This window comes from Zootoca vivipara, chromosome 17 (genome assembly GCF_963506605.1).
Source record: "Zootoca vivipara chromosome 17, rZooViv1.1, whole genome shotgun sequence".
In the NCBI taxonomy this organism is placed as follows: Eukaryota; Metazoa; Chordata; class Lepidosauria; order Squamata; family Lacertidae; genus Zootoca; species Zootoca vivipara.
Genome location: NC_083292.1, coordinates 21,355,239 through 21,376,612, shown reverse-complemented (window position 1 = coordinate 21,376,612; position 21,374 = coordinate 21,355,239). Strand labels below are relative to the sequence as shown.

General features: G+C 49.2%; 1 protein-coding gene across 1 annotated transcript in view; it reads left to right on the top strand.

The window, feature by feature from the left end:
* RBM19 (RNA binding motif protein 19) overlaps positions 1-21,374 on the top strand; it is a 105,130-nt gene that overhangs the window by 21,631 nt on the left and 62,125 nt on the right. Inside the window, exons 17-21 of the mRNA XM_035098192.2 lie at positions 4,183-4,328; positions 5,052-5,112; positions 7,607-7,686; positions 8,175-8,230; positions 9,810-9,926. Coding sequence (XP_034954083.2) covers positions 4,183-4,328; positions 5,052-5,112; positions 7,607-7,686; positions 8,175-8,230; positions 9,810-9,926 — 460 coding nt within the window. The remainder of the gene's footprint in view (positions 1-4,182; positions 4,329-5,051; positions 5,113-7,606; positions 7,687-8,174; positions 8,231-9,809; positions 9,927-21,374) is intronic.

Genomic DNA, 21,374 nt, shown 5'->3' with positions numbered 1-21,374 from the left:
ATCATCTGAGGCCCTTCTTCTTATGGAAGACTGAAAAGGGACAACACAAGAACGAGCTCCCCGGGGAGACTTGTGGACGCCTTCATTACATATCATTAGGCGTCAGGCCTAATTACCCTATTTTTCCGTCTATAAAAGGGCCCCATATTTTGGGGGGACTCAGATTTAAGAAAATCCACCCTCAGCACTATCCGTGTATAAGGCGCCCCCTAATTTTGGACATTAATTTTTAGGGGAAAAAACCTAGTGTTATACGGAAAAATACGGTATGCAGGTGAAACTCGGAAAATTAGAATATCGTCGAAAAGTGGATTTATTTCAGTAATGCAACTTACTATTTTTTATTTTAATTTTTTCAAATGCTTTCTTTTGGAAATTCCACAGTAATAAAACAAATAGTTACAATAATACAAAAATAAACATTGCTATTACATTTAATTAATTCCATTCCATTTATAATTGACCTGCCTAATGACAAATAATAATTAATTACAACAAAAAAGGCTTGACATATTTTGCTTTGCATGTCATGCATCTATCTCATATATTGGTTTCACCTTTTAAGTTCCATTACTGAAATAAATGCACTTTTCAACGATATTCTTATTTTCCGAGTTTCAGCTGTGTTCCTCTCCACAGGCCTATGGCTTACCAAAGCCTTTTAAATTTGTGGGTTTGGGGGTGTGGTATTGTTTTTGTTTGTTACTATGTTACGTATTTTTGTGTTTTTATATGGAAACCGCCCTGTGATCCTCGGATGAAGGGCAGTGAAGAAGTTTAATAAATGAAATTAAAAAATGCTGCCGATAGGGCCTAACCTAGGCCCATTATTTTCGGTGTGAATTTGGTCGGGTACAACCCAGGCTCATTGACCACCTCCTGGGTGACTCTGCCAGAGAGGGCAGAAGGAGCAGCAAATCTGTGGTCGGCAGGCCCTGTTTGTGTGTTAAAAGTACTTCTTCACGCAGCACGTAATTAAACTGTGGAACTCCCTGCCACAGGATGCCCCAACTTGGATGGCTTAAGAAGGAGGATTAGACAAATTTGTGTAGGAGAGTGCTGCTAGCCATGAGGGCGATGCTCTGCCTCCTTGGTCGGAGGCAGCGATGCTTCTGAATACCAGTTGCTAGAAGCAGGGATCTCTTCCTTCTTATGATTTTAATTTCCATCCCTGCTGCAGATGCCCTGTTTTCGGCAACGTGACCCTCCTCTGTTTTCATTTATCAACTTTCGCTCTGCCCCCCCCAATATTAAAAACATCCCATCTCCTGCTTGTATGTGCTCTTTCCCAAAGGAGAAGGGAGGCACAGAGGCAAAGCCACACGTCCTTTCCACACGCTGGCCCCCGGCAAGCAAATTCCCCTTTCCCCACACCCAGGACCCTCACCTCTAGATAAAGGGCTTTTAGCACCACGGCCCTCAGAAATCTGCTCGCGGCCGATAAGGGTCTCCGCTTCCAGCCTCTGGCACCCGGGGGACAGTGGCAGTAAATTCCTCCGTCTGATTACAAAAGAACTCTGCGAGGCTGACTTCGTTTTGTTATTATTGTGGAAACGGTAGATGGTGTGTGTGTGGGGGGGGTCCTTCATTCCCCATGGCTCTAATTGGTTTCTTTTCCAGAGAATCAACAAAGTGAATGTCTATGTTTGCTAATTCGCTGCCTCCCTAGGGTCCCCCCCCCATTTAGAAAAGGCCTGTAATAGGATTTTTTTGCCTGGCTTTAAACAAGGGGGGACTCCCCCCCCCCAAACTGAGGGCTGCATTTCCTTCTGGGAGACCTCCTGGGGGCCACATTCCAGCAGTGGGCGGGGCCAGAATCAAAAGTGGGTGGAGCAACAAAGGGAACCCCCCCCCCCCAACTAGTTTGTGCAGTAGGCTTGTATCTACGTAGCTGCATACTCTTCAAGCATTATCAAAGGTCAGGGACAAATTTCCTGTTGGGATTTGAATAGATTCTAGGAGAGAATATATTTATTAGATATTTATTATATATATATTATATATTTATTATATATATATTTATTAGATATCTAATATATTTATTAGATATTATCCTTCCTTCCTCATGTTTGTGAGATCAGCAGAGTACCATCCCTTTTGCAGCTTAAAAGGAAGCTTAGATAGGCTAGTTTTAGCCTTTTAGTAATCCAGGATGCTTTAAGGCAGACTGGATTCTCCTGGTATTCCCCCCCCCCTTCCTTCCCCACAAAACAATATTCACATAAAGAGTGTTGCAACAGGTGAAAATAACATTTACCAACTCAGAATATTTGCTGACGAATAAGAACTGCTGCTTTGTTCAGGTTCGTTTACAAAAACATGCTTTAGTCTTGTTTGAGAGAGATGGAGCCTGAGCTCCAATGCAGATGTTTTCACATTTCTGGCTTGGTGAAAAGAGACGAGAAAGAGATTGTGCCCAGGCAGGTAGGAAGCTACATACAGTGGTACCTTGACATCCGAATGACTCGACTTCCGAAGTCGGCAAACCCGGAAGATTTGTCGCTGCGCGCGTGCTCTGCACATGCGCAGAAGCGCAAAATCGCGCTTCCCGCATGCGCAGAACAAGTGCTTCGACAACCGAAGACTTCGACTTACGAAGAGTGCTGCGGAACAGATCATCTTCGTAAGCCGAGGTACCACTGTATAGTTATGCCCTCCCACTGTTAGGGCACGGTGGGAGTGTCTTTCACAAAGTTCTCTCTAGCAAACTTGCAGGAAAACTCTGTGAGCATCAGCTCCTACCGTGTGCCTATCTAGCAAGACATGCATCGTTGGTTTGACTGCGTTTTTAAATATCTCGCATCTTGCCGTGTGTGTGCTGGGTCTGAGGTTCCTCGCTTTGGGGCTAAACACACAGAGAAGGGCCCTGCAAATGTTCAGCCTGGATGCATCAGGTCAGAAGTGTGTAGAGCGGGCTTCTTGAGCCTTACACCCCCAGACGTTGTTTCCGGCCAGCATAGTCCAGTGGTCAAGGATGCTGGGAAGTGTAGTTCAGAAATATCTGGAGGACTGAAGGCCAAATATGGCTGCTGCAGAGGAAGAAGGGTTGTCGTGGTCCCCTTGCCCCCAGTGTGCTTCTCTACCTCGCTCCAAAAAGTTTGTGGGGCTTCCCCCGTACTTGACCTGGAAGCAGCAATTAGTGCACAATTGCTGACAGGAGTGAGACACTGTCAGCATATTGCAGACCTGCCCTGGTTGCCAGTTTGCTACTGGGCCAAGTTCAAGGTGTTACTATTAGTATATAAACCTCTTAACAACTCGGGGGCAGTTTACCTTTGGGATCTCTTCTGTCTGAAGAGCTGGCATTGTACCAGGAGCAACATGACGCCCATTCCACATTTGTAAGAAATCAGTATTTCACCAACACTTTGGAACTCCCTGCCTCTTGAAATCAGGCCGGCGCCTTCCCTGTGCTCCTTTTTGCAACCGCTTAAAATGTTTTTGTTTAGACCAGGCATCCCCAAACTTCGGCCCTCCAGATGTTTTGGACTACAATTCCCATCATCCCTGACCACTGGCCCTGTTAGCTAGGGATCATGGGAGTTGTAGGCCAAAACACCTGGAGGGCCGCAGTTTGGGGATGCCTGGTTTAGACCAACCTATCCAGACATGTAGTTACATGTGTTTTAATCCACTTAGCCTTGATTTTAACCACCACCACCACCCCTCCCCGGTTTTAGATAGTTTTGAAAACAACAACTGATAATTTCATTTTTCTTCTTCCTCTTGCAAACCGCTTTGAGCGTTTTCTTTTTGCAAATCAAGTGGGGTGTGTGTATTTTATTAAAGAAATAAAATAAATAAATGCTTCCTCCAACAGTGGAGGCAGAAGACTGCCACCCTTGTCTAGTAGCAGCACCCTGTCTAGTCTTACCCTCCACAAATGTGTCTCATCCTCTTCCAAGCCTCCAAGCTGGGGGCCGTCACAACGTCACATGGGAACAAATTCCGCAATTGTGGCGTGCGGAATCCTCTTTGACATTCAGGAGTGTCGTTGCTCAGTTGTGCCACCTGCCTGTTTTGAGTCCCTGAAAAAGTGGGCAAACTGCAGTGCTGACTAACCACCGGGTTGAAAGCTTGTTATAATGTCCCCACTTTTTAGGGGAGGGGGGGAATCCAAGCTCAATCTGAGTGACTGCCTGCTGGGTGGTGATGGCTGTGATCCTGCCTGATATTTTGCAGGTGATTGTGGAAGCCAAGGAGCTCAGACGCAGCCAGTGGAAGCCGAAATAGAGGAGGACGAAGAAGAAGAAGAGGAAAGCATTCCTGGGTGCACACTCTTCATAAAGAACCTCAACTTTGTCACTACAGAGGAGACTCTACAAGAGGTGCGTGTCTGATGGCTTGAGCATAGCTGCCAAGTACCCCGCGGAGAAATCCGAGATCGGCAGCTGCGCAACAGCTGCGGAGACGCAACTTCCGGTGTCGCTTTGCCCATCTATGGGTACCAGAAAATGGCCGGCGCCAGAAGTCGCGTCTATGCATGTCCAGAAGTGCGTAGACGCAACTTCTGGTGTTGGCGTCAGCCATTTTCGGTGCCCATAGATGGGCAAAGCGACACTGGAAGTTGCGTCTACGCACTTCCGGACATGCGTAGATGCGACTTTTCGGCGCCGGCCATTTTCTGGTGCCCATAGATGGGCAAAGCGGCACCAGAAAAATGGCCGCCGACAGGAACAAAAATAAGGGAAATTAACGGGAGAGAAGCTGGAACGGGAGACCTCCGGAAACGGTAAGGAAAAATGGGGGTTTCCCGGGAAATACGGGGTACTTGGCAGCTATGGGCTTGAGTGCATTATGTTTCTTCCCCGGGCCTCTGGCCTCTTACTTTGCATTCACACGACAGTCTCTTCTGTTTTCGTGCAGTTTTCCTAACTGTTAGTTGTCTGCATTATATCTGAGCTTTTTTTTTTACGTGAAGGAAAAGCCGCTTCCAGAAATATACTGGAATGTGGCGTAAGTTTAGCATTTGTTTCTGGGTGGTTTGCAAATTGTTATTTTTTCCCCCTTTCTGGGGTTAAACTAAGAAGTGCACAACTTTTCCTTTCCAGGTCTTTTCCAAGGTGGGAGCCGTGAAGAGTTGCGCCATCTCAAAGAAGAAAGATAAAGCTGGTATGTCCTCTTGTCCGATTAATTAGCCCTTGGTATTCTGTCACCCTCTAGGTGTGCTTTGGACTACAACTCCCATCACCCCCCTTGCAAAGATGAGCTAGGTGGGACTGGTGGGAGTTGTAGTCCAAAATGGCTATGTTGGCTGGGACCTAGTGGGAGCTGAGGTACAAAATGGCTCTGCTGGGAGGGGCTGGTGGCGGCTGTAGTCCAGGTTGTCATAAACCGCTCTAGGGTGCGTTCCCCCCCCCCTTTTGGTGAAAAAAAAACAGGTGCTGGAACTCATATCTTGGTCAAAGGATTGCTATAGGAGGATGGAGGCCATGAGCAGCAGAAAAAGGGGCAACATTATTTGGTACCAGCAAGTACTGCCACAAAAAGCACCGACTTATTTTATTTATAATTTTAGGGGGGGGGGAATACATTTTGTTGTGTCATAAGAATCTTATTACAGCAGTTTGCATCAATATAAAAACATAAAACAATACAGTCATACTTTGGAAGTCGAACGGAATCCGTTCCGGAAGTCCGTTCGACTTCCAAAACATTTGGAAATGAAGGTGCGGCTTCCAATTGGTTGCAGGAAGCTGATGCTGTTTATTACAGTGGTACCTCTACTTACGAATTTAATGCGTTCCGAACGCACATTCGTAAGTAGAAAAAAATTGTAAGTCGAATCCCATAGGAATGCGTTGGGAGAAAAAATGCGTAAGTCGAAGCAACCCTATCTAAAAATTTGTAAGTAGAATAAATCCTATCTAAACCGCATCCAAGATGGCGGACGGAGCTCCGTTCGTAAGTAGAAACATTCGTAAGTGGAGTTATTCGTAGGTAGAGGTACCACTGTATTAGCATTTCAGTGTGTATATATGGCCCTTCATCCTGAAGGAGCCAAAGACAGCAAAGAAACCAAGAATGAAACATTCTTTAAGGTGAAATTAAAAATCTAGAAATGGTTAAAAGTGCTATAAAGACACTGGTCCACAGGATTGCCAGGAACAAGATATTTGAGCTGTCAAATGCCTTGGTAAACAGGGATGTTTTTGAGATTCTTCCTGAAAGTCAACAGTGAGGGAGAAAGATGCACTTTGCCAGGGAGGGCATTGCACAAAGCAACCCCACCCAACCCCAGTGGCAGTACAACCAGCAGTACAGTGGAACCTCGGTTTACGAACACCTCGGTTTACGAATTTTCGGTTTACGAACCATCATAAACCGGAAGTGTAAACCGAGGTTTCCGAGGCCTGGGCCGCAGCTGCGGAGGTGCTCCGATGCCTTCGCGAGCACGGAGCGATGCAAGCGCGCCCAGAGGGTGCCAGCTGCTTTCCCCTCCTGCTCCCGACGCCGCTCCCCGACCCCCGAATCACCTCCGCCACCACCGAGCCCACCCGCCCGCCTGCCCGCCCTGCTTGGAGTTGATCCGGTGTGCCTGGCTGCCGCCTCCTTCGCCGACCCTGGCGCTCGCCTCCTACATGCCCACCTTGCTCAGTCCCCCGGCGGCAAGGGAAGAAGAAAAAAAGAGCGCGTAGGGCCTTTACTTTTAACTGCCGGGCTTATTTATTGGGGGGGGGTGTTCATACCTCGGGCGCCCGATCAGCCTGCTGCTGGCCCGAAGCAGCTCCCGCCGGCAGAAGCTGTGGCCTTCGAAGGAAGCACTTTCTTCTTCAGGGCGCTGCGGTTCGTTTAAAAGTGCTGCCGGGAACTGCACCTCCGCAAGGGGATAAAGCGCAGAGCCTGGGATTCTTTCGAGGGAGAAACGAAACGGCAGAGGCTGTAGGAATCCGGCTCATTTGGATCCCCTCAGGAGTTACCGGGAGCACGTTTAAACGAACCGCTGGGGCAGCTGCTGCAGTGGGCAAGAGGCAGCCTGCTGCCGGGCTGCTGCCGGTCAGGGAAAGTCATGTCTGGGGCTGAGGTCTTCCCGGCAAGGCCAGGATCTCGCGCCGCTCTCACCCGTTGGGGCGGCTGCTGCTGCTGTGCTGAGGTGGCGGCGCGGCTTGACGCCTGGCGGACCCAGGGCTCTCCCGCCAGCAGCAGCATGGCAAAGAGCAAGGGGATCGGGGCTGGCAGGAGCCGCATCCTGGCGCACAGCTCGGCGGTGGCAGCAGCAGCCCGGCCAGGACGCAGGCTGATTGGGCGCGCCGTGGCCGGCGGGGCGGCTCTTTAAGCAGCTTGAGGCGGGCTGGGCAGCTGCTGCTGCTGCTGGGGGCAAGAGGCAGCCTGCTGCCGGGCTGCTGCCAGTCAGGGAAAGTCATGTCCGGGGCTGAGGTCTTCCCGGCAGGGCCAGGATCTCGCGCCGCTCTCACCCGCTGGCCACATGACCCGGAAGCTGTACGCCGGCTCCCTCGGCCAATAATGTGAGATGAGCGTGCAACCCCAGAGTCGGTCACGACTGGACCTAATGGTCAGGGGTCCATTTACCTTTACCTTTATACCTGGTAGGTAATGTTTTCTCTCCCCTCCAGCGCCCCCAACACCTTTTGCGCTTCTTTTCCAGGAGCGCTCCTTTCCATGGGATTTGGATTTGTGGAATACAAGAAGCCAGAGCATGCTCAGAAAGCCCTCAAACAGCTGCAGGTAATGCCGATTGCCTCTTTCTCTTCCACATGCAGAGAGTAGAGGGCTGTAGCTTGTTAAAGAGTGCCTGCTTGGGGTGCAGAAGGTCTCGAGTTCAATTCTTGGCCCCTCCAGTTTAAAAGGGACCAGGCAGCAGGTGGCAAGAAAGGACCGTTCTCTGCCTGAGAATGCTGCTGCCAGTCAGAGTAGACAGTACTGGAGTAGATGGACAAATGATCTGACCTGGTGTAAGGCTGCTTCCTAAGTTGGGGAAGGGCCATAGTGCAGTGGTAGATCATCTGCCTTGCATGCAGAAAATCCCAGGTTCAATCCCTGGTCTCTCTAGATAGGGCCCTTGCCTTGAAACCCTGGAGGGCCACTGCCAGTCAGTGTAGACAATACTGAACGAGATGGACCAGTGGTCTGATTCTAGATATAAGGTGGCTTTCGGTGTCTTATACTTGGAGGTCTCTTGAATTTCCCCCTTAGCAGTCTTTGCTTTCTTACAGGGTTGCTCTGTGGATGGTCATCAGCTGGAAGTGAAGATCTCCGAAAGAGCTGTCAAGTAAGTTCCTGGCTTGGGAGTTGCACCTAGAATCGAACCCCAAGGGTCATCCAGTCCAACCCCCTGCAATGCAGGAATCCAAACATGCTCCTGGCCTTGTCCAAACTAAGACTTCTGCTTTAAAAACAAAAACAAACCCCCCAATTTTATTGAAGTAAATTGAACAAATCAATACAATAAACATAATAGAGGTGCAACCCCCCCCCCTCGCAGTGCAGTATATCCTGGAGAGACTTAATTTCACATTGCACTATGGAGAGGGAGTCCTCTCTCTGTGTGTGTTTGTTGTATATGAGATCAAACCCCACCAAACAGCATCTCCCCCCCCCCCAGGTCTTGTAGGCCTTTTATGTTGTTTTTTCAGCTAGTGCTGAACTCGCCAGAGTGGTGCATGCTCTGGTTATCTCCCGCTTGGACTACTGCAATATGCTGTACATGGGGCTACCTTTGAGGGTGACCCAGAAACTACAACTAATCCAGAATGCAGCAACTAGACTGGTGGCTGGGAGCGGCTGCCAAGACCACATAACACCGGTCTTGAAAGATCTACATTGGCTCCCAGTACGTTTCTGAGCACAATTAAAAGTATTGGTGCTGACCTCTAAAGCCCTAAACGGCCTCAGCTCAGTATACCTGAAGGAGCGTCTCCACCCCCATCGTTCAGCCCGGACCCTGAGGTCCAGCTCCAATGGTTCCCTCCCTTCGAAAAGTGAGGTTACAGGGAACCGGGCAGAGGACCTTCTCGGTAGTGGCACCCTCCTTGTGGAATGTCCTTCCATCCGATATCAAGGAAATAAACAACTGTCTGACTTTTAGAAGACATCTGAAGGCAACCCTGTATATGGAAGTTTTTAATGTTTGATTTTTTATTGTGTTTTTAATATTCTTTTGGGAGCCACCCAGAATGGCTGGGGAAACCCAACCAGATGGGCGGGGTATAATTTTTTAAAAATTATTATTATTGTTGTTGTTTTTATTATTATTATTATTATTATTATTATTCCACATATTTTTATACCAACATGAAAGCTGCAAGTCCAGTAAGGTTTTTGCGTTTGTGGGTAGTTGAGGTTCTGGCAGCCGCCAGCATCCATATCAGGAGTTCCCAAGAGCCGAAACCTTTCAGTGGATTCTCCTACAGTGGTACCTCTGGTTAAGAACTTAATTCGTTCTGGAGGTCCGTTCTTCACCTGAAACTGTTCTTAACCTGAGATACCACTTTAGCTAATGAAGCCTCCTGCTGCCGCTGCGTGATTTCTGTCCTCATCCTGAAGCAAAGTTCTTAACCCGAGGTACTATTTCTGGGTTAGCGGAGTCTGTAACCTGAAGCATCTGTAACCTGAGGTACCATTGTATTTGATAGACATGTGGAGTTGGGCATCTTTTGCCAGCTGGCTTTGGCATGTACCCTATGCTGCCGCTTCACCCCAGGGTGGTGATCTGGGCTGGAGCAAAGCTGTACATCCTTGCACCCCGAGGAAAATTAGCAGTGCCGACATTGACCAAAGCTCGTGTTAGTTAGGGAGAAGGCAGATCCTGGGGGGTGATGAGCTCACCCCTGTCTCTTTTGATCCACCAGGTCAGCTGCGGTCTCGGCCCGGAAGAAGCAAACAGGCAAGAAGCAAAAGAGTTCCAAGATCTTGGTGCGTAATATCCCCTTCCAGGCAACCGTGAAAGAAATCCGAGAGCTTTTCAGGTAAGGAGGTATTTCTCTTAGCCACATTCAATGTCCCCGTGTCTTGGAAGTGCAACTGTAGGGATTGGTTAATTCTGTTGGTGTTAAAGTCAACTAGCACAGAGCGGGGCAAGTGCAGGTGTTGCTTAGCAATCAATCAGCGGCATGATCCTCACATAGTGTGCTCTGATTGGCTGCGTAGTCCTGAGGGAGTTTTGTCTTTATATGTTTCATTGAATGTATTCCTGCTATGAACAAGGCCTGGAGTGAGACAGACTTACACCCCTGCCTTCTTCTTTCCCCCTCAAGTTATATGCTGTTCTTGTTCAGTTGGCTCAGTACAGTGCTATCACGAACTTCTTTCCTCTCTCCGGACTCCCGCCTGTGTTCTTTCACTGGCTTTTGCGGCACCCTGGACTAGCAAAGGGCACGAGCTTTGGCTTTCGTTAGCCAAGTTGAACTGGCTGAAAACAAAGGGGGGTTGCCTTTCACGGGGTGGTGGGGTGGGTGTGATCTACAGCAGCCTGTTGTGGAATCAAGTTCAGGGTCCCTACCCGCTACGATATCTTCAATGATACGCCGTTCCACCTCTGCACCCCCTGGCTTTCTGTCGCTCCCTTACAACAGTCTGGAAGAGACCCCGTTGCTGGGTTGGAAAAGAGAGGCCCCCCTCCCCCTGCCACCCATCTGACGTCCTTGGGAGCTGCTGCCGATCAGTGTTGACAATATTGAGGGAGATGGACCCATTGGCCTAATTCGGGGCATCTCGATTATGCCTTTCTGGAACTGAGCAGGGAGGAGGATGGGGACAAAGCTAGCATTAGATGGCTCTGCCATCGGTCATTGCTTCTGGGTCCACCTCCCTGCCTGCTGCCCCACCAGTCCCAGTGGGCACCAGCTGCCGCAGGTTGTGATTCCTGCGTTGCAAGGGGGTTCGGCTGGATGACCTCTGGGGGACCCCTCCCAACTCGTAACAAGCCTGCCGTTCTATGCTTTTTATATCCCTGTGAATAAAAGGGTTGTGTGGGTACCAACTGCTCTTCCTTTGCCGGACCGCCAGGGGGCACTCTTAGCCTTTGCTGGAGAGGAGAGCTCAAGCTCTCCCTGGAAGGCTTTTTGCTAGGCATTGATAGCTGCCCTTGGAGGTTAAAGGCTCTGGTCAGGTGGAGGTGGGAGAAAGCAAGGTTTGTGTGTCTGCAGAAGCCGGCGTCTGTTGCCTTAACCTGCATCCTTAGAAATGGTTGTTGGCCTGGGCCAGGGATGCACCCCCTGCGTTGATGCTGCGAATGGCTGGAGAGACATTTACTCTGCTCTGTGGACACTCGCTATTTTTTCTATTTCTTTTGAAGGAAACTCTCATTTCCCCACCAGGATTTGCAAGCTTACAAATTAGCAGTTTGGGGGGGGGGGCGAGATGGCAGAGGGAGAGGGAGCACACAGCGGACAGAGGATTTCGCTTCCCAGCTCGGAGCGAAAAGGGTGCCCCTCTCCTCAAAGGCCACAAGCATGGCTCAGAGCATCTCGGCGGACCAAAAACGCATGTGCCGTTTTCTCACCCTCCAGAGCATCTTTTAATTTTTTTAGTTTTAGGTTGCTGTTCCTGTGCTGACGGTGTGTAAATGCTGAAGACTTAGAATTCACCCAATGGCTTGGTTTTGATTTTGATTTTCTTCGTGGACCTCTGAGTGCATGCTTAAAATACAAAGACCAGCGCCCCTCGCCCCACTGCCTCAGTCTTCTTGTCTCAGCAGATGTGAAACCCAAGGAAATTCAGGACTGATATCAAATCTCTCTCTCTCCTGTATTTCCTAGAGGGCGACTATTTCTCTGTCTCTTTTGCAATGACTGCTGCATTTTGAACTGAGTGAGGGCCGAAGGACTGGTGATGGCTGCTGTGCCCTTTGACTGCTCTGCCTGCTCTGAAAGACGGGGGAGAAGGCTCCCCTGCGCAATGAGCCGAGAGGGGCATTGGCAGAGTCCTTCCCTTTTGCATGACAGTGACATATACCCATCCCTTTTTTGCTTTGAATGTCTGCTTGTGGCCAGGAGTTAGCAGTAGTCTTGCAGAGTGTGTGTGTGTGTGTGAGAGAGAGAGAGAGAGAGAGAGAGAGAGAGAGAGGAAAAAAAAACATTGGGACTGGGGAATGAGGGGTTAAAGCGCTTGACCAGTGTCCCATTTTAGAAGAACCAGGGGGTGTTGGCTGCTTCCTTGCTTGCTCCCCTGGCTAACCACCAGTTAGTCTGACTAGGTTCACGGCGTGCAAAAAAGGGCTCCTCTGAGCATGTGCAGAGTGCCTTTCCCTCCCCCCACCGAGTAAGGGACAGCCAAAGGCAAGAGAGCAAAGTTGGCAGGAGCAGAAGCTTCATTCAGTCCCCATCCCACGTTTAGAACCTTGGGACTCAGCACGATTCTAGTGCAGGCCTAGTATAGAGAGAAATGAATGAGGCAGGAAAATGTAGTCCTTGGGGCCAGAGGTTATTTTAGGAGCCAGGGAGGAAAGCCACTAGGGTGTTGGGGGGGGTCATGGTTCAATGTCAGGGCACTTTCTCTGCACGTAGACCCCAGTTCAGTTCCTGGCATCTTCAGGGTAAAGGATCAGGTATCAGGTGACAGGAAAAGACCCTTCTCTGCCTGAAACTCTGGAGAGCCCCTGCCAGTCAGAATTATCAATGCCCGGCTTGATTGACAAGTGCTTTGACCTGATTTAAAGAACAAAGGAGGTTCTCCAGGTGCTTTAAATGGTTTATTATGAGCCCAAAGCATTTTTAGGTGGGGCGTGGGGTGGGGAAATCATTTATCAGCATACAAACAACATAAAGGAAGGGGAAGGATATTTGGTTCGAAATACAATAGAGCGAAACTTGGAAAATGCAGTGCGTTGAAGGAGGAAGGTGGAAGAATGGCGCTCTTTCTCGCTTCATCTTTCAGCTCTATGCGCTTTTCAAGGCTCAGGTTAACTCTTCCGGGTGAGGCTCTTGCTCAGATCTGTACAAAAGTGAATGCTGTGGGCGTTTTCTCTCTTTTCTGTCTCAGGGGGTGGGGTCCGCGTGTGTGTGTGTGTGTGTGTGTGTGTGTGTGTGTGTGTACAGGAGTGGGTGAGAGAAGTGACCAGAGTGGGTGGCACCCCCGTGGCATCATCTCAAAAATCCAACTGTGCCCATTGACCTAAAATGCGGATGACGGCTGGTGCGAGGGCTCTGAATGGATGGAGCAGCATGGGATGTTTGGGGACCCTCCTGCGTGCCACACCCTCCCCCCTTGAAACTTCACGCATTGAGCTTGTAGGTCTGCCGGACAACGCTACCCATGTTCAGCTGAATGGGCTTGGAAATCACCCCTTTAATCGGGAACCCTGAAAACTTGGGAGAGGACGAGACAGGAAAAGGGCCATTGTAGCTCAGTGTTAGAGCATCTGCTTCGCATGCAGAGGATCCCAGGCTCCACCCCTAATGACATCTCTCGATACGGCTCGGAGAGATCCCTGGCCTGAAACCTTGGAACGCCACTTCCCATCAGTGTAGACCAGGCATCCCCAAACTTCGGCCCTCCAGATGTTTTGGACTACAATTCCTACCACCCCTGACCACTGGTCCTGTTAGCTAAGGAGCATGGGAGTTGTAGGCCAAAACATCTGGAGTGCCGCAATTTGGGGACGCCTGGTGTAGACACTGCTAACCTAGATGGAGCAATGATGGTCTAGCTTGATATAACGCAGGGGTCGGCACCCTCAGGCCCGTGGGCCAGATGCGGCCCAATCGCCTTCTCACTCCGGCCCACGGACGGTCCGGGAATCAGCATGTTTTTACATAAGTAAAATGTGTCCTTTTATTTAAAATGCATCTCTGGGTTATTTATGGGGCCTGCCTGGTGTTTTTACATGAGTAGAATGTGTGCTTTTATTTAAAATGCACATCTGGGTTATTTGTGCGGCATCTGAATTCGTTCATCCCCCCTCCCCCCAAAAAACAAATATATGGTTGTCTGGCCCACCAAATGGTCTGAGGGATGGTGGACCGGCCAACGGCTGAAAAAGATTGCTGACCCCTGATATAAGGCAACTTCCTATACAGTATTCTCATGGTGAGAGCATGTGCGAAGTTTGTATGGGACCTAGCCACAGCAACCCCGGGAATCTCACTCCCATTATCCTGGGTTTCTGTTGGTATTGGGGGGGAGGGGAACCAGGTTTTCTTTTGCTTGTGCATGGCTCCAGGTAATATCAGCTGGTACTTTATTCTGCTTTTATTTGCTTATTTGGAGTTTTAAGGATTTGCAAAATTTCTGACTCTTGTGAAAACCTCTGCCTTTTGCTGTTATTAAGCGCTGCGTGTGCAGTCTGTGATTGCTGGCTTTCATACTGCATTTCGATTCTATGGTCTGTGTCTTTTGTTACCTAATTGCGTTCTTAACTTCTGCTGAAATACACCCAGAGATCTTTTTTTGTCATTGGACAGCATCTAAGTCTCTTAAACAAATAATTGCTCAGCTGTGTTTGGCGGTTTAGGTAGCCGTAGCTTAGACCAATGTTGCTTTGCTTAAGATATCGAAACGCTTATTGTTATTTATTTATTAAAATGCTCGAAGGCCGCTGTTCATCAGAAAAGAAATCTCAGCGATTACAACAGAGGTATATCTATACCATTAAAAACCACGTAAACATTTAAAAATCAGGTATCGAGTAACTGTTTCATACAGATGTTTTCTGAACTGCCCATGCATAAGCTTGGTGATAGAAAAGCTTTCAGCAGGAGTTTAAAGACTAAAGCAGAAAATCTGTTGGCAGAGTATTCCACAGGACTGGCTTATAATCTCAGTGATCGAGTTGACATGTAATGGTTAAGACGATCCCTATGGTATCCTGGACCTAAGTTGTTCAGGCTTTGTATTAACACAAGACCTCGAACCTGTATTGGTGGTAGATGGGCAGCCCGTGCAAATATTCTGGCAATGGGGTCAGCCATGTGCCCCATCAGCTGTCTGGCCACCAGGTTCTGCATCAGCTGTAGCTTCCAAACCAGGCCCAAGGGCAGCCCATTGCAGTAGCAGGCCCTCCAAGTGTCCCTATTTTTCAGGCACAGTCCCAGATTTACAGAAGCCGTCCCAGTTTCTGATTTGATCCCGGAATGTCCCGCTTTTCCTTAGGACGTCTCTATTTTCATTGGAGAAATGTTGGAGGTTATGGAGTTATCTGACCCCCGAGCCATCCGAAGGAAGCCCTGTATAGGGAAAGGGTTTTAAAAAAACGTTTTACAGTGGTACCTCGGTTTATGAACACAATTGGTTCCGAAAGTCTGTTCATAAACTGAAGCGTTCATAAACTGAAGCGAACTTTCCCATTGAAAGTAATGGAAAGTGAATTAATCCGTTCCAGATGGGTCCGCGGCGTTCGTAAACCAAAAATTTGTAAACCGAGGTGTTCATAAACCGAGGTTCCACTGTATTATGTTTTTACAGTGGTGCCTCGCAAGATGAAATTAATTCGTTCTGCGAGTCATTTTGTATTGCAAAATTTTCGTCTTGCGGTTTTTCAATGTAAACAAATCAAAGCAAAAAAAAAAAAAACCAGTCTTGCGAAGCACAGCCATAGAAAAATTTGTCTTGAGAGTCAACAAAAAGATCGCAAAATGCTTTCGTCTTGCGAGTTTTTCGTTGCACGAGGCATTCGTCTTGTATATATGTTGGAAGCTGCCCAGAGTGGCTGGGGCACCCCAGTAAGCTGTGTGGGGTATAAATAGTAAAATCACCATTATGCAATGGGGCGTCCCTATTTCCATTGGAGAAATGTTGGAGGGTATGCAGTAGTCCAGCCTCACGGTTATGTTGACATTTGCAGGTGTGGAAGTCGGTCTGCTGGACTAATGTCTTGCCTCGTTAATGGACTGGATGAGAGCCAGTAAAGTGAAGCTCAATCCAGATAAGGCTGCAGCACTGTTAGTGGGCAGTTCCCTTCATCATCAGGTGGCTGAAACGTAATCTGCTTTTAATAATAATGATATTAATAATTTTATTATTCGTATCCTGCCCATCTGATTGGGTTGCCCCAGCCACTCTGGGCAGCTTCCAATGTATGGTATATAAAAACACAATAAAACTTTAAACATTAAAAACTTCCTGATACAGGGGTGCCTTCAGATGTCATCTAAAGCTTGTATAGTTTCTTATCTCCTTGACATCTGATGGGTGGATGTTCCGCAGGGTGGGTGCCACCACCGAGAAGGCCCTCACTGCCTGGTTCCCTGTAACCTCACTTCTTGCAATGAGGGAACCGCCAGATGGCCCTCGGAGCTGGATCTCAGTGTCTTGGCTGCTAATAATAATAATAATGATGATGATATATTTTTATTTATACCCCGCCCTTCCCAGTCGAAACCGGGCTCAGGGCGGCTGACACCAGTAAAATTGCAATAAGACATAAAAAAGAAAAACCATTAGTTAAAATACAGATTAAAATACAATTTACATTTAAAGTTTTAAATGCAGCCTCATTTTTTAAAAGGCCCAACTCAAAAACCATAAGGGAGGAAAACATAGGGGTCAGACTGAGTCCAGGCCAAAGGCCAGGCGGAACAGCTCCGTCCTGCAGGCCCTGTGAAAAGATGTCAAATCCCGCAAGGCCCTAGTCTCCTGTGAGAGAGCGTTCCACCAAGTTGGGGCCAATACTGAAAAGGCCCTGGCCCTAGTTGAGCACAATCTAACCACCTTATGGCTCGGGATCTCCAACGTGTTGTTATTTGTGGACCTTAAGTTCCTCCGCGGGGCATACCAGGAGAGGCGGTCCCGTAGGTACGAGGGTCCTAAGCCGCATAGGGCTTTAAAGGTCAAAACCAGCACCTTAAATCTGATCCTGTACTTCACCGGGAGCCAGTGCAGCTGGGTGAATATGGTCCCGCGGCAGCGACCCCGTAAGGAGCCTCGCCGCGGCATTCTGCACCCGCTGGAGTTTCTGGGTCAGCTTCAAGGGCAGCCCCTCGCAAAGCGAGTTACAATAATCAAGCCTGGAGGTGACTGTCGCATGGATCACTGTGGCCAGATCAGGGCGAGAGAGGTAAGGGACTTGCATGTCCTCTGAAGGAGCGGGTGCATAACTTGGGGCTAGATCCGTTGCTGTCGCTCGAGGCTCAGCTGGCCTCTGTGGCCCAGCTGCACCCCTTTCTGGACAGGGATAGCCTAACTTCTGTCATCTATGCCTTGCTAATCTCTAGGTTAGATTGCCGCAATGCGAAATGCATGGGGCTGCCACTGAAGACAGTTTGGAAACTTCAGCTGGTGCAGAAATTCAGCGGCTAGGCTGCTCACAGGGGCAAGGCACTTTGAGAATATAACGCCAAACCTGGTCTGACTGCACTGGCTGCCAGCTAGTGTCCCCCCCCTCTTTTTTGTTCCATGCACAGGGGAGCCCAGACCCACAGATAACAGCCTCGCTCCAGAGAACAAGGAGTCTTGCTGTCAGTTGTTTGTGCCGGGCGGCTCCTTCACTCTGGGCTTTAGAGCAAAGACATATATATTCCAGAAGAGCATCTAAACAAAACTCAGCAGTGGCTTCGGTTTCCCCCCCCTGCAAAAACACACGCACGCTGAAATGAACACTTCTTAGAAGTAGTTTTTCTCCTCCTGCGGTGACTGCAATTGAAATGGCAGTGGGCAAAGGATTTTTCTAGCTGGCAGGAGAATTGAAAACTCTCCCTGGTAGTTTTAGGTGCAAATGCAGGTAGACGGTGGCTGAGTTCTTAAAATGCCAAATATATGTTTGTTTGTTGGGTGTGTGTGTGTGTGTGTGTCTTCAGCCAAGCTCTGAGACAGCTGGCACCAGCTGGTCCCATTCTGGCACGGACAGACCAAAGTCGAAAGAATCAGAGGCAGGTGATGTTGTCAAAGGTAGGCTGGCAATCAGGTTCCCAATCAGCAAGGGAAGGCGAGGGAAGGGTGGTCGAAGAAAGTAAGAAGAGGGTTCTGGATTAGGCCAGTGGGCCCATGTAGACCCACACCCTATTCTCACAGTGGCCAGCCATGGGAAAACCTGCAAGCAGGACCTGACACAAGAGCCCTCTCCCTCCCCTCCTGCAGTTTCCAGCAACCAGTTTCCAGGTGCATCACTGCTATCGTTCATGGCGGCAGAGCACAGCCATCGCGGCCCCTGATACCCCTCTCCTCCATGAATTTGTCCAATCCTCTTTTAAAGCCATCCAAGTTGGCGGCCGTCGCTGCCTCCTGCGGAAGCGAGTTCCATAGTTTTACTAAGAGCTGCATGAAAAGGTCCTTTCTTTTATCTGCCCTGAATCTTCTGCTTTGCATGCAACTCCAGGCATCTCCTAGGTTAGGGTTGGGAAGAGCTCCTGCCTGAGAGTCCTGGGAGCTGCTGCTAGTTACTGTAATTATTATTTATTTATTCATTTATTTATTTAAAGGTAAAGGGACCCCTGACCATTAGGTCCGGTCGTGACCGACTCTGTGGTTACGGCGCTCATCTTGTGTTATTGGCCGAGGGAGCCGGCGTATAGCTTCCGGGTCATGTGGCCAGCATGACAAAGCCGCTTCTGGCGAACCAGAGCAGCACACGAAAACGCTGTTTACCTTCCCGCTGTAGTGGTACCTATTTATCTACTTGCACTTTGATGTGCTTTTGAACTGCTAGGTTGGCAGGAGCTGGGACCAAGCAACGGGAGCTCACCCCGTTGCGGGGATTCGAACTGCCGGCCTTCTGATCGGCAAGCCCTAGGCTCTGTGGTTTATCCCACAGCGCTACCCATGTCCCTACATTTATTTATTTATTTATTTATTTATTTATTTATTTATTTATTTATTTATACATACCCTGTCCATCTGGCTGGGTTTCCCCAGCCACTCTGGGCAGCTCTCAACCGAATGTTAAAAACACAATACAGCATTAAACATTAAAAACTTCCCTAAACAGTTCTGCCTTCGGATGTCTTTTAAAAGTAAGATAGTTGCTTATTTCCTTGACATCTGATGGGAGGGCGTTCCACAGGGAGAGCGCCACTACTGAGAAGGCCCTCTGCCTGGTTCCCTGTAACCTCACTTTTCACAGTGAGGGAACCGCCAGAAGGCCCTTGGAGCTGGACCTCAGTGTCCGGGCTGAACAATGCGGGTGGAGACGCTCCTTCAGGACCAAGGCCGTTTATGGCCTTAAAGGTCAGCACCAACACTTTGAATTGTGCTCGGAAACGTACTGGGAGCCAATGTAGGTCTTTCAAGACCGGTGTTATGTGATCTCGGCCGCTCCCAGTCACCAGTCTGGAGAGGATCGCACAAATTTGCAGAGGTCTGAGCTTCATTGGGTGTCTAGGAGTTCTAGTGTCATGAGAAAGGGAGAAAAACCTTTCTCTGTCAACTTTCTCTACGCCCTTCACAATTTTATAAACTTCTGTCACGTTGCCTCTTGGCTCTCCTTTTCTCTAAACTAAAAACACCGCGACATCGTTCATTTGCTCATCGTCTTTTCTCTGCGGATGGTGGTGCTGGCTGTTCCATAGGCAGTGGGCAGGTGAGCAGGCAGTGGAGACAACAGAAGGAAGAGAGGGTAGGTTCACTCGGAAGGAGAAGAGACCCACAGGTAGAGAGCGTCTTGCCCAATGGCCCCCCAACTCCCAACAACAACCTGGGACCGTCTGCGATGCTCCCCACAAATTGCCCAAACTTGGCGGTGTTCATGCCGTGGCCCTGCTAGAGAGCTGCCGCAGTGCAAGGGTTAAAAAAGGCGAACGGAGGAAACAAGGTATTTCAGACTCTCATTATTCACTGCCAGCTTCCCCCAAAATGGTATTAATTTCGTGCTGTCACGCAGGACTGCATCGTGTCTGTTCCAGTGGAGCCTAGCAGGGGCTGGGTGGGGAAGGTGCCCTGCCAAATGGATGGTTTTTTCTTTTTTTTCTTTCTTTTCTTTCTTGAAGCTTTGGCTTTTAAAAGGGGGGTGGGATTATTTATTTTGCTTCTTCTCCATCCTGAGTACCTTTAATCTGGGAAGCTGGTGGGATTGGGTGCCTTGTGTTGCACCCCCCCCCCAAGCTACACAACTGGTTACTCCAAAAGTTCGTGGTAGGTTGAAGGGAAGGCGGATCCTCTTGAGAAATTAGGTGCTGTTGTCTTTTATTTGCATTTAACCTCCTACACCAAGGTAACACCCAGCTCCATATATTTATCTGAGAGGAGTGAGAAGCCCCGTGGGTTCCCAATGGGCTAAAGCGCTGTGGGCCCCCTGTTTTTCAAAAGCCAAGCCATGGACCCCCTACTTTTCAAAATTTTGATGTGGTAGTTTTTGTTATGTTCCGTGAATGGTGCCACGGACCCGCTGGGTGATTATACGCAGACCCCCTGTGGTTTGTGGACCAGCACTTGGGAACCACTGATGTAGGAGACTATAACACCCGCCCTCATAAGTTGCTATGTATAATGATTTAATAATAATTTATTATTTATACCCCGCCCATTTGGCCGGGTCTCCCCCGCCACTCTGGGCGGCTTCCAATACGCATCAAAATACATTAAAATATCACAGACTAAAAACTTCCCTAAACAGGGCTGCCTTTAGGTATTTTCTAAATGTCAGGTAGTTGTTTATCTCTCTGACCTCTTCTGGGAGGGCGTTCCACAGGGCGGGTGCCACTACCGAGAAGGCCCTCTGCCTGGTTCCCTGTAGCTTTGCTTCTTGCAGTGAGGGAACCGCCAGAAGGCCCTCGGCGCTGGACCTCATTGTCCGGGCTGAACGATGGGGGTGGAGATGCTCCTTCAGGTATACAGGACCGAGGCTGTTTAGGGCTTTAAAGGTCAGCGCCAACACTTTGAATTGTGCTCGGAAACATACTGGGAGCCAATGTAGATCTCTCAGGACCGGTGTTATGTGGTCCCGGCGGCCGCTCCCAGTCACCAATCTGGCTGCCGCATTCTGGATTAATTGCAGTTTCTGGGTCACCTTCAAAGGTAGCCCCACGTAGAGCGCATTGCAGTAGTCCAAGCGGGAGATAACCAGAGCATGCACTACTCTGGTGAGACAGTCTGCGGGCAGGTAGGGTCTCAGCCTGCGTACCAGATGGAGCTGGTAGGCAGCCGCCCTGGACACAGAATTAACCTGCGCCTCCATGGACAGCTGAGAGTCCAAAATGACTCCCAGGCTGCGCACCTGGTCCTTCAGGGGCACAGTTGCCCCATTCAGGACCAGGGAGTCCCCCACACCCGCCCGCCCCCTGTCCCCCAAAAACAGTACTTCTGTCTTGTCAGGATTCAACCTCAATCTGTTAACTGCCATCCATCCTCCAACTGCCTCCAGGCACTCACACATGGCCTTTCTACCCCTTAAAAACCACCAGTTGTAGCCTGCAATTTTACCTATGTTTCCATGAGGACTAGAACCAGGCCTGCATTGCTGTATGGAGAATGAGTAATCAGCATAGTGCTCTCTGGATGTGGGACTTCAACTCTAATCATCTTTGACTGTTGGCCATGCTGGCTGAGGC